General features: G+C 49.9%; 2 protein-coding genes across 2 annotated transcripts; both read right to left on the bottom strand.

The window, feature by feature from the left end:
• Nucleotides 1-5,440: 5,440 nt before the first annotated feature.
• On the bottom strand, nucleotides 5,441-7,135 carry LOC110383099 (uncharacterized). The gene is made up of 2 exons (XM_049842808.2): nucleotides 6,201-7,135; nucleotides 5,441-5,792 (listed from the first exon to the last, which is right to left on the bottom strand). Exons 1-2 carry the CDS (start codon nucleotides 7,133-7,135, stop codon nucleotides 5,462-5,464), a joined length of 1,266 nt encoding a protein of 421 aa, XP_049698765.2. The 3' UTR covers nucleotides 5,441-5,461.
• LOC110383102 (U11/U12 small nuclear ribonucleoprotein 35 kDa protein) lies at nucleotides 7,051-10,755 on the bottom strand. The gene is made up of 3 exons (XM_021343832.3): nucleotides 10,139-10,755; nucleotides 9,267-9,397; nucleotides 7,051-7,729 (listed from the first exon to the last, which is right to left on the bottom strand). The coding sequence occupies exons 1-3, from the start codon at nucleotides 10,209-10,211 to the stop codon at nucleotides 7,382-7,384; spliced, it is 552 nt and encodes a 183-aa protein (XP_021199507.1). The 5' UTR covers nucleotides 10,212-10,755; the 3' UTR covers nucleotides 7,051-7,381.
• Between the last annotated feature and the right edge of the window lie 1,804 nt (nucleotides 10,756-12,559).

Here is a 12,559-nt window from a genome sequence, read left to right as displayed (position 1 = left end):
TTTCATTTTTACCGGTAAATCGCCCATTTTTGCGAGTTTTAAATTACCGGTAAAAATAATATGAAACCGGTAATTTACCGGTTTTTAGGTTTTTCTGATAAAATATAGCAATTGTTCATTTAACGTCAAATCTTTGTTATGTAGCCTGAATATAATGTAATGTTGCATACATTACGTATTGTAAGAATGTTAAAGTTGCTGTTCTTCAAGAAAGTAAACTTTTGTGTCCTTAACTATCTCTAGGTTAGATACAAATCTTCTTTCTCATCTTAATTTATAAAATCTAAACAAATTGTATTCATTCGGTTATTCTGTTTTTCCTCATAGCTGTCAGCTCATACTAGGTACAAATGTAGCTATTGCTTATTTTACCTACTCTATGACCTTACTGAGCAAGGGCTTTTACTTCACCACCATGCGGACAGCTCTGAGGATACGGTGGAGCACACAGTCCAGGTGTGCACTGCCTGGGAAGGGTACCGCCGTGTTGTCCTCGAGGCAATAGGCAGCGGCGACCTTTCGCGTCCTTCTCTGGTTCAAGCAATGGTCCGGAGCTAGAGGGAATGAGAAGCCGTCGCCTCCTTCTGCGAAGCAGTCATGCTCGAGAAGGAGACGGCGGAGCGACTGCGAGTAGCACCTCTCATCCCATCCCAGCCGCTGTAGTGGACCAGGAAGACAACACGGGCGCCAAGGGTCGAGAGACGACTCCCGACCACCGTAGGCGTCGGTCTGTGGGCGGTGAGTTCGGGTGGCTCATCGTTTCACCGTCTGCATAGACAACGGACCCGTGTCAGCGGCGCGCGTTGTTCCACGGGCTCCTCAGAGAGATGTCAGCAAACCCAATGGGGCCCAGCAGGGGCCCGATTCTCCTAATTTTACTTAAGCGACATACGATTCACGTTCGACTCGATTCGACTGAGATCCGATCCCGACTCGATTACGATTGATGCGTATGTGGCATTCCGCTATTTTTTCTTTGAAATAAACGTTTTTATCCTTTTCTGTCATTCAATAATGAATCATTTTATCTGCAAATGATTTACGATTGCAAAATGATTGTACAACAAACTACCGTATAGACCAAAATTACCAAAATAGCAGACCAATCGCACACCAATCAAATGTCAATCGAATACGATTGGTCTTTTATTAGTAGCAGAATGCCCGATATGGTTAAAACGGCTATTGCGATCATATTGCGATTCGATTTCTATTCGATTTTGACATTATTAACTTAGGAGAATCGGGCCCCTGGGCCAAGGCCTGCCGGGGCCGCGGAATTGTTCGAAAGAGTTACCGCGACCCTGCCATAAAACGCCTACTAAAAAACATCGGTTTTAGACAGAAAGAGTTTGTCATTTGATGATTTACCATAAAAAAGGGCTTTCACTTCAATGAAAAATATATTTTTTTACGGTAATTCTTAGCGTTTATCCCGCCTTGTGACAGGGTGGGCTTTCCGTATCTTCCTTCTTCCACTTCGCTCTATTCTCCTATAGACATCTTCCTCTTCGAGTTCGCAGATTTTCATGTCATTCATTACGACACTCAACCACCACGGTTTCGGCCTGCCTTTGCGCCTTTGACCGGGTATATTGAGATTGAGTATCACATTCACACTGCCGATGTCCTCAGGTGTCACTCCTTTTTACATGTCCGTACCATCGCAGCCGTTTCTCTTGCATTTTGTCGGCGAATTCGCGTAGGGATGGTACTGACATGTTTTTTGTTACGGCCCACGTCACAAAAAACGTTTGCCACCTTATACTTTGCATATTTATTTAGTTTTTGCTTTAGGACTACCCAATCTTATTGTTATAATATAACATTTTAAAAAAATTACAAAAATTACCGTTTTACCGGTTTACCGGTAAAAATATTTTTATTACCGAATTTTTACCGGTAATTTTTGTTTTACCGAAATTGCATGCCCTAACGCCTACCCCTTTTTTTTGTTGTCGCTGGGCTAAAATGCTATTACGCATCCCCTTCCCGTCGGGGACGGAGAGGGTATGTGGGACTCCCCGGTAAAACGTTCCCGGTATACCCACTAAAAGGCCCAGCGGCACTCCGACCTCGCCTGAGTGGAGGGGGTCTGGGAATCTATGGCATCCAGTCCCCCACCGGCGATTGCCCGCCTTACGGCAGGCCCCTCATTCCTCCCCCTAGTGGGGATGGATCCTTATAATGGCCGGAGCGCAGGGGTTGATCCTTGTGATGCAGGCGGTGGCGCCCCCGCGCCTGTCGCCCGCTGATCACCCCCCAGGGCGGATGGGGACGGAGGTTGTATTCGCCGTCTTCTGCCCCTTCTTCGTCTACGGAGCGGCACCGCGAGAGGATCGTTCTCCCGCATGCGCTCCGCAGCTTCCTTCTGGGACATGATGTCTTCACAGAAGGAGGCTACCGCTTCCCATGTCTCTTCACCTCCCAGCATGGCAGCAATTGCGCTGGGAAGCGAGAGATCGTTCCCGACCACTGCCATCAGGGCGCGGCGGGGTTCAGCCCACGATGGGCACACCTGGAGTGTGTGCTCTGCCGTATCCTCCGTGGCTTCGCAGTGGTGACACTGTGGGGTCGCCTCCCTCCCAATCCGATGCAGGTACGATCCGAAGCAGCCATGTCCGGACAGCACCTGCACCAGACGCATCGAAAGGCACCCATGCCGCCGATCGAGCCATCCGTTCAGGACAGGCCCGATGGCATCCAGCGTCCAGCGACCATACGTTGCCGAGGCAAGATCTTCGGCCCAGTGCAGAGTTATTGCCTCCCTTGCCTCCTCACGCACCTCTTCCTTTTCTGTCGGGTCTGGGCGCCGGTTTAGGGCCTTCTGCTCCGCCGTCCAGTCGTACACTCTGGCGAGCACCCAAGCCTCGAGCTCCCAGGGAGGAGTTCCCGCCAGAACGCACGCCGCCGCGAAGCTCACCGTGCGGTACGCCCTCGACACCCGCTGTGCAATGGCCCTTTGTGGCCTGCGGATGGCAGCGGCGTTCACCCTACTGCACAGTGAGTCTGCCCAGATTGGGGCCCCGTACAGTGCCATACTTTTAAGTATGCCGGCGTATAGTCGTCGGCATTGGTCGCCGGGTCTCCCGATGTTTGGGAGGAGCCATGAGAGGGCGCCCGCGGTCCTCATCAAGCGCGTCGACAGGCCGCTGAAGTGTGCTCTGAAGCACCACTTACTGTCGAGCACTATGCCCAGATATTTCATCTGGGGCTGCACCCCGATGCGGACACCCTCCACATGGATATGGGCGTCGGGCGGTTGGTGCTGCCGAGGGCCATGGAAGAACACGGCCTCGGTCTTGTGCAGCGCCACCGTCAGCCCTAGGCGGGAAATTCTGTCCACCACTTGAGAACCGCCCGCCGAGGCCAAGCTGGCTGCCTCTCCAAAGTTTCTCCCCCTGGCCGTCAGGAGGGTGTCGTCTGCATAGCAGATGACAGACGTGCCACGTGGGAGGTTGCCCCGCAAAAGCCAGTCGAATCCGATGTTCCACAGAAGTGGCCCTAGAACTGAACCCTGTGGGACACCGGACTCGACGGCGTAACGTCGGAGCTGGCCCGACTTGTCCACAAGGAGGATTGTACGGTCCCTCAGGTAGTCCGCCAATAGTCCCCGCAAATATGGAGGCACCCCATGAAAGCGAAGGGCCTCCAGTATGGTGGAGTGGGGAATTGAATTGAAGGCATTGGCTATGTCGAATGACACCGCCAGCAGTCCATCTCCCGCATCCATTGCCTCCCTCACCTGGCCCTTGAGTCGGGACAGGGCATCAACTGTCGAACGCTCAGCTCGAAAACCGAACTGAGCGTCCGCTAGATCCGGGCCGATTGTGCCCAGATGTCTGGTGATACGGGCAGCGAGGATCCTCTCGAACATTTTACCGACCTCATCCAGTAAAACGATGGGTCGGTATGCCGATGGGGAGTCCACCGGCCGCCCTTCCTTCCGAAGAAGGCACAATTGGCCCTCCTTCCATGGCTTTGGGAACCTCTCACACGTCAGGCACGCACTGAATAGGTCCCGAAACCTTTCTCCCATCTGGGAGGTGGCGATGGCCACCACCTTTGCGGGGACGCCGTCCGGACCTGGGGCCGTCTTTTTCCCCCTCAGGCAGAAAACTGCCTTCTCTACCTCGTCCTCCGTAACCGGCGGGACCTCCTCGGCCGATGGAGCCGTACCCTGCGAGGCGCTCATCACTGGTGGAGTGAAGTTGTCCCTGCGCGGAAACAGGGACTGGACCACCCCATCCAGCAACGACGGCTCGAGGGTCTCGGCAACTGGGGGACCGTACGGGCGCAGTTTATTGCGTGCCGCTTTGTAGGGCCTCCCAAAGGGATCAACGTCCAAGCCCTCAAGCATCTCCGCCCTTGCGCGATCCTGGGCTGTGCCCATTTGCGCCGTCAGCGTCGACTTGGCCTCTATGTAGGTTGCATAGAGGCGGTCCTCGTTGTCGAGGTCGCGAAGGCGCCGCCGCCGACTTCTTGTGTAGGCCCGCCTGGCCGCCACACAAGCGGCCCGAAGATCCCCCAACTCCTCCGACCACCAATAAACGGCGCGTCTAGGAGGCGGACGATGAGACCGAGGCATGCTAGAGTTGCACACCTCGGTCAGGGAGACCCTTAACTGGACCGCTGTGGCGTCCACATCCCGGGCTATTACAGGAGGAGACAGCCAGTCCTGGACGAAAGCCGCCTCCGAGGCGGCCTCCCGGTCTAGGCGGGAGAGCGCCCACCGTGGGAAGTGCGACCGACCCTCCTGGGTCCCCTGGGAGCCCGGGGTGGAAATATCGAACCGCACGTATCGGTGGTCGGATAGCGTCTCCACCAGCTCCACCCGCCAGTCCACTACACAGGCCGCCAAAGAAGGGGATGCAAAGGCGAGGTCCACGATGGAGCCCCCCTGCCGCCGCACGCAGGTGTGAACTGTTCCCCTATTCAGGAGGGACAGACCGGATGACACGGACCAGGTTTCCACCTCTCGTCCTCGGGCATTGGTGGTTGGGTTACCCCATATTGCCGACTTGGCGTTAAAGTCGCCTAAGACCAACACCCGTTGCTGCACTACTCCGCTTGCCACCCTGGCGAGCACTTCGAGAAAGTTCTCGAAGTCCGTGAGAGGGCGGTTTGGGGAGAAATACACCCCTATTAGGGCTATGTCACCCCACGCGGCAGCCACGTATCCCGGTCCCCTCTCTAAGATTGAGAGGGAGGGGGAATCCGTGGAAGACCGTGCTACCAAAGCAACTAAGCCGTTGTCGTCTCCCAGCCAGCTGCGAGGGACAGAGTACGGCTCGGCAACAACCGCCACGTCCACCAACCACTCCGCAAAGGTTTGCGGAGCCTACGCCTACCCCTAGCTTTAGCTAGCTAGAACTAGATGTAGCCGTGCTTCGGGCTTTAGCTGTACATATTCACCAATTAGGTGCAAATAAAACTCTAGTTGCAGTAAAAAATAAATATTTTAATCGATAGTAACTGCGTCGATCCAGTCGCGCAGCGTGGCCATGTTGACGTAGAGCTGCGGCTCGCAGGTGACGCCGCAGCCGCCGGCGTCGCTCATGACGCCGAACAGCTTGCCGGCGCGCAGCAGCGGCGTGCCCGCGCAGTAGCCGCAGCCCGCGCCGCGCGCCCAGCGCAGCCCCGCGCACAGCGCCGCCGCGCCGCACGCGCCGTGCCGCGCCGCGCCCGCGCCCGCCAGGTGCCGCGCGCCCGCCGCGCCGCACGCGCCGCCCGCCAGCGCGAACACCGCCGCCTGCCGCAGCCGCCGCGCCGCCCTGTCGCCCGCGCTGCTCCTGCGTCCACCCTGTTATGTTTTATCTGCACCGGTGCTACCACCTTTGGGCGCTTATACAAAACTGTGTGAGAGATCAGGCGCAGGACCGACATTGACGTGCTCTCCGGGGTACGGGTGTACCGACCACCATCTTTCGGGTTGCTTTGTAAAAGTTTCTTAAACCAGAAAGACATCCGGCCGTGCTCTCGCTGTGGCGGCATATTGGGCTGACATAGTGTAGTCTCAATATATGACATGTCATTGACTCGAAAGAAGAAGAAGAACCAGAAAGAGATTTCAGCACGACCGAGCTATGCGACAGCTAGACCAACGAGGCAGAACACACCCAAGGGATTAACATGCTCCTCGCCAAGATAGATGATTAACGCCGCAGCTTATGTATTGTGATGTCGTCATGGTAGATTACCTAAACCCTCCGTAGCCGAGAATGTGGAAGCGCTCGCCGATAGCGACGAGGAAGTAGTCGGGCAGCGCGGGCAGGCGCGGCGCGGCGCCAGCACGCAGCGCGCGGTGCGCCCGCAGCGCCGCCAGGTCGTGCTCGCGCGACCGCCCGGCCGCGCGGAACTGCGGGTGCACGCGCACGTCCGCCACGCCGCGCGGTCGCGAAGCCGCCGCCTCGCCGAACTGCTCGATCATGACGAACGAGTCCAGCGAGTCCACTTCCTCGATCGACTCTATGCAGCTGGCCGCCGTCAATGTCCAAAATTTTGTTACTTTAGTCAAAATACAGCCGAAGGTCACGTCCCCAAGAGGCTTTAACTTGACCAGAGCCACGACTTGACTTTTGTAGGTGTCGTCGGCCGGCTCGCCATCTACAGGTTCTACAAATTGGTCATCGTCATAGTCGTGAGGAGGTTTCAGAGTACTGTTGAATATGTCTAATGTCTCTGCCGTGATGTCCTCATCCTCCACGTACCTTGTGGACGGTGTATCAGTTTGGCGACGCGAGCTACGAGGCTCGGTCGTGAGATAGTAATGCGTGCCAGCAGAAGTCTGTCGTGACGCCTCCCACGTGCACTCCACGTCTGGCGGCAGAGTGCTGGTGCTGCCGGTGCTGCCGGTGCTGCTGCTGGACTCTGCGCCAGTGAACGCGCCGGTGATGGGTGGGTACGAAGCGGTGGTGACTACGACGATGGTGCTCGTCGTTGCCTCAGTTATTTTCGGATGTTCTTCAGTAATACCTTCCGGATATGTGGGACAGGCAACAAAGTGAAGTATCAAAAATATGAAAAAGCTAAAAAATACCACAAGGAAAATAGCCTCTAGGAGAGAGAGGAGTCCCTCAGCCCGCGTGAATGAGTTGCACCAGCCCTTCAGCTCCTTACAGCACACATAACACATTGTTTGTCGCGGCTGCTCATGTTGTACACTTGTGACCGACAGTTGACATTCATGACCATTTAGATAACGACATACATTTTTCAATGTCCAAGTGCACAATTAATTGTGTTTTAATGAAGTTCGCTCTATTAAGTACCACTTTTATAAAGCGATAAACTTTTAAATAGCTACAGTGGAAAGTGAGGACTTTACCAATGCCATGACTAATCAATAAATCAACGTTCTAGTGTTCTATCAGGAAGTTCATCATAATCTGGATGGCCCCTTCTCGCGTTTTTGCCAAACCATTATGGGTTTTCGGAATGGTCGATCTTGACAACCAAATCGAAGTTGTCCGGATTCCTTTCGGCCACCGAAACCCCCGCCAAGCCGCCGGGGCCGCCAGCCCCTCAGGCAGCGCTCTGCTTCACGCTCCACAATCACCTCTGCACCGTCGATGTACTCCTTCTGCATCTCCTTGAGGGCCCGGTCCACACTTCCCAAGTTTTCAAACTCTATGAACGCATATTGCTTTGACTTCCCCGTGACTATGTCTCTCACAACACGGCAATTAATTATCCTTCCAAATTTATCAAATTCAGATTTAAGTGTTTCCTGTAGAAGAAACATTAATATGTTATATTAGAAAATGGAAACAATATTTTTTTAAGTGCAATGTTTGGAGCAGTTAAGTCGTGGTGGCCTAGTGGGCAAAGAACCAACCTCTCGAGTGTGAGGACGCGGGTTCGATCCCAGGTCAGGCAAGTACCAATGCAACTTTTCTAAGTTTGTATGTACTTTCTAAGTATATCTTAGACACCAATGACTGTGTTTCGGATGGCACGTTAAACTGTAGGTCCCGGCTGTCATTGAACATCCTTGGCAGTCGTTACGGGTAGTCAGAAGCCAGTAAGTCTGACACCAGTCTAACCAAGGGGTATCGGGTTACCCGGGTAACTGGGTTGAGGAGGTCAGATAGGCAGTCGCTTCTTGTAAAGCACTGGTACTCAGCTGAATCCGGTTAGACTGGAAGCCGACCCCAACATAGTTTGGGAAAAAGGCTCGGAGGATGATGATGATGTTTGGAGCAGTTATTGAGCCGTGCGACATAAAGGACAATTTTATGGCTTATGTTTAACTGATCACCAGATATAGTAACAAATAGCAGACAAAAATAGTAAATGATCACCAAAATGAAACTCGCATTTTAATGTAAAACTATCACCAAAGTTTTAACACTTTGCTATCCTATTTAAGTGAAATTACTCCAAAATAAATCATGCGTAAGCCAAAAATAGTAAACGATCACCAAAATTAAACCACCATTTTAAAGTAAGATTACAACCAAAGTTTTTAAATTCTGCTATCCTATTTAAGCAAAAGTAGTAAATGATCACCAAAAGTAGTAAATGATCATCAAAATTATACCAGCGTTTTAATATAAAATGATAATCAAAGTTTTTACATCTTGCTATCCTGTTTAAGTTAACTGACTCCAAAAAAATAAGTTCAGCCTGATACAATAAATGTAATAACATTATGGGGACCCTTTTCCTGCACTAGGGTGGAAAATTGTCTATTGCATGCCTTTAAACAGTGCGATAAGAGTGTGTTTTCGAGGGAGTGTATTGAGAAACACATTCTTCTTCTTCTTTCTCCTGCCCTGTTCTCAATTTTACTTGGGGTCGGCGCAATATGTAATTTTCTTCCATTTTCCCCTGTCACTCGTCATACTGACACTAACGCATGCATTGCAAGCCGGACACATAACTTAATATGGCATCATAATACTTTATTTGGTAATAAGCCTACATTTTATGGCAATCACAGTGACTTATTTAGGCAAAAATAATACATTAGTTTGGTCGTCAAGAGTTGGTGATCATTTACTAAATTTGGTGGTCGAATACATATTTAAAGTGAAGTCGTGACTAAAATAGCTGGTACTATTACATTTTTAGACTTTATTTTTCTGGTGTTCAGTAGATATTTCTGGTTACAAAACTTAGGGTATCAAAGCATTTTATGGTGGTCATTATATTTGTTCCCCAATTTTATTGTACATCACCTCCTTACATATAATATAGTATAGATGTGTTTGTATCACTAGGGAGTGAGGAGAATATTATGTTTATGTAGAGCACACACTCACTTCAGTAGTTCTAGGGTTCAGCCTTCCTATAAATAGGGTATTGACAGGGTCTCCCTTCACCAGCTTGTTGGGGATATATTCGGAATGCAGTGCACGCAGTATCGCCCGATCGTGGGGCTCTGTGTCTGTGCCTAAGCAATAAGATACTATAATTAATAAAGTGAAATGAAAAAGAACTGAAATATCTTGATTTGGGTCACAAGCTTGTCAACATTCAACATGTTGATTCTGCAGTCATTGTGAGCAGTGAGTCTATCTAAGCAGAATAAACAGCTTATTATTGGTATATAGAGCAACATTTACTTTTTAAACTATGTATATCTTGGACACCAATGATTGATTAAAGGTAAAAGAAAACATCTTGATAAAATCTGAACTAACATGTCTGAAATCACCAACCTGTATGAGGAAGTGTGATGATAAACGCTCAATCCGTCACCATGTGAGAGGAGGCCTGTGCCCAGCAGTGGGGCAATAAAAAGGATGATGTTGATTATTTATTATATTCTCTTACAAAAATGTTAAGTGTTGTTTTTATCATCATCAGCCTTTATTTACTAGAATATTAATCTAACCGTACTGCATCAAGATGCAAAAAAGAGCGTCAGCCACAGTTACAACTGACTTTATGATGACGATAGGTAGCAATCATCATCATCATCATCATCAGCCTATCGCAGTCCACTGCTGGACATAGGCCTCTCCAAGTGCACGCCACTGAGATCGATAGGTACTGCGAGGAAACTCCGTTTTTATTTGTATATCCAAGTTACTTTACACTTTATTTTATGTGACTATTGACGATCTGACGATATGCTAGCACGACGCGTTTGAATATATCATAAAGTATCATACATGAACTTGTCACTCACCATCAATAGATCCGATTATGATGGGATCGTAGTCAGTTGCATATTTCTTAAAATGGATTTCATCTCTTGCCATGATGACTGTTGGTAGCTGTTAATCTAGTACTATCTAGTATTTATGAATAAATCGTTGTGTGTAAGTAAACAACTCAACTCACAACGAATTTGACAACTCGAATACAATGTAAATATGGACCTTACTAACCATTCAGCAGTAATCTAATTTATATAATTTTAAATGATAGTTCAAAATTTCAATATAATTAATTATTAAGAATAAATAATTTATTTGCACGACTCACCACCTTAAAATCATAGACCAAAAAAAGGATTCAGTGCAGATGTGCCAATAGGTAAAATACTAAAATGTTACAAAAACTAAAGTACTGCTGAACGGCGGCAGTGAACATTTTTCGTCAAAACTACAAATAGTTTTATCGCGTATTTTACGTTTTTATATTTCAATATAAAAATGAAAATGTAATTTGTACTTAATTCTAGTTTGCCTGGATTTACACTGGCAGAGAGAGATGCGACTGCGGCTGTAAGTTTTGAAACATTTTGGACTAGAGTAATATTTTATTAAACAATGTAGGTAAAATACGAGAGAAAACGTTGTGTCACGTGTGTGTATCTGCGATAAACAAATGGATAAACATCAATGAGTATGGCTGCTACCTGTCACAATACGTCAAGTCAATAAGGTCAACAGATAACATAAGCGGACAAATTATTTGTTTGGATGTCAATGGGCACGATAAACACTGGTAGGTACTCAGTTGCATCCGATTAGATTAGAAGCCGACCGAATCCAACAAAGTTGGGAAAAGGCTACACAGAAGAAGAGTCTCAAGGGGCCTTTCATAGGGCACGCCACCATCGTGGCGGTAAGTCCCCTCTTTGAGGAGTGGCTCGGGAGGAGTCACGGCGCCCTCACGTACCGCATGACGCAGGTCCTCACCGGACACGGTTGTTTCGGGAGGTACCTGCACCGCATCGGTCGTGAGGAGGCGCCCGGGTGTCACCATTGTGCGGACAGCCCCGAGGACACGGTGGACCACACAGTCCAGGTGTGCCCCGCATGGGAGGGGCACCGCCGGGTCCTCGTCGAGGCTTTGGGCGGCGGCGATCTCTCGCGTCTGGCCCTGGTTCAGGCCATGGTCCGGGGCGAGAGGGAATGGGATGCCGTCGCCTCCTTCTGCGAAGCGGTCATGCTCGAGAAGGAGGAGACGGAACGCCAGAGAGTTCGCACCTCTCATCCCGGCCGCCGCGCTGGACCAGGTAGACACCATGGGCGCCGGGTGTCGCGAGATGACTCCCGGCCACCGTAGGCGTGGGTCTGTGGGCGGTGAGTTCGGGTGGCTCATCGTCCCTCTGTCTACTTAGACGACAGACCCGTGTCGACGGCGCGCGTTGTTCCACGCGCTCCTCAAAGGGATGTCAGCAACCCCAGCGGGGCCCAGTAGGGCCAAGGCCTGCCGGGGCTGGGGGTTGTTCGAAAGAGATACCGCGGCCCTGGTACATAAAAGGCCTATGACGGAACACGACGGTTTTTAGTCAGTAAGAGTCTGACACTCCCTCACCGCTGCTAACCCACAGCGGGAGGGGTCATTTGATGATTTTTAACGTCGAAAAAAAAAAAGGGGCCTTTCATCATCATCATCGTCATCTCAGCCATAGAGGACGTCCACTGCTGAACATAGGCCTCCCCCTTAGATCTCTACAGATACCTGTTGGAGGCGACCTGCATCCGGCGTCTTCCGGCGACCTTTATAAGGTCGTCTGTCCACCTTGTTGGTGGAAATCCGTGGTCTCCACTCAAGCACTTCGATCCCATCGGCCATCCGCTCTGCGAGTAATATGGCCTGCCCATTGCCACTTCAACTTGCTAATCCGGTGGGCTATATCGGTGACTTTAGTTCGTCTACGGATCTCCTCATTTCGGACTCGATCACGTAGAGAAACCCCGACTCCGAGGATAGACCTCTCCATAGCTCGTTGAGCGACTTCGAGCTTTGAGATGAGGTACCAGCACGCAGGTTGATAAAAAGCATGAAAACTTTGCCTTGTTTCTTCTTATACGAGCTTGTTTTTGCGTAACTAGGATGGCACTAGAGTTGTTGATTCTTGCATCTATTGGTATTGGTAATAATCTGAGGTTGATTTACAATAATCTTAGGTTCGCCTCAAGTTTCATACAAAGTTATCCTACCCACTCCTTTGCGTCCCAAAAACCCCCAAGTTAGTACTTCACACTGATAAAATTATTATTTGTTCTATACCTACTAATGTAATAATAAGGATTTTTTTTGTCTGTTTTTACCATTGCAAAACCATTTAAAGGATCCGAAATAAACGATTTGAAAAATCATTTCTCTATTAGTATTTCTGCATTATCCGAGATATATCAATAGACTAATTATA

Source organism: Helicoverpa armigera, chromosome 5 (genome assembly GCF_030705265.1).
Source record: "Helicoverpa armigera isolate CAAS_96S chromosome 5, ASM3070526v1, whole genome shotgun sequence".
Classification (NCBI taxonomy): Eukaryota; Metazoa; Arthropoda; class Insecta; order Lepidoptera; family Noctuidae; genus Helicoverpa; species Helicoverpa armigera.
This window is presented reverse-complemented; position numbering and strand designations above follow the sequence as displayed.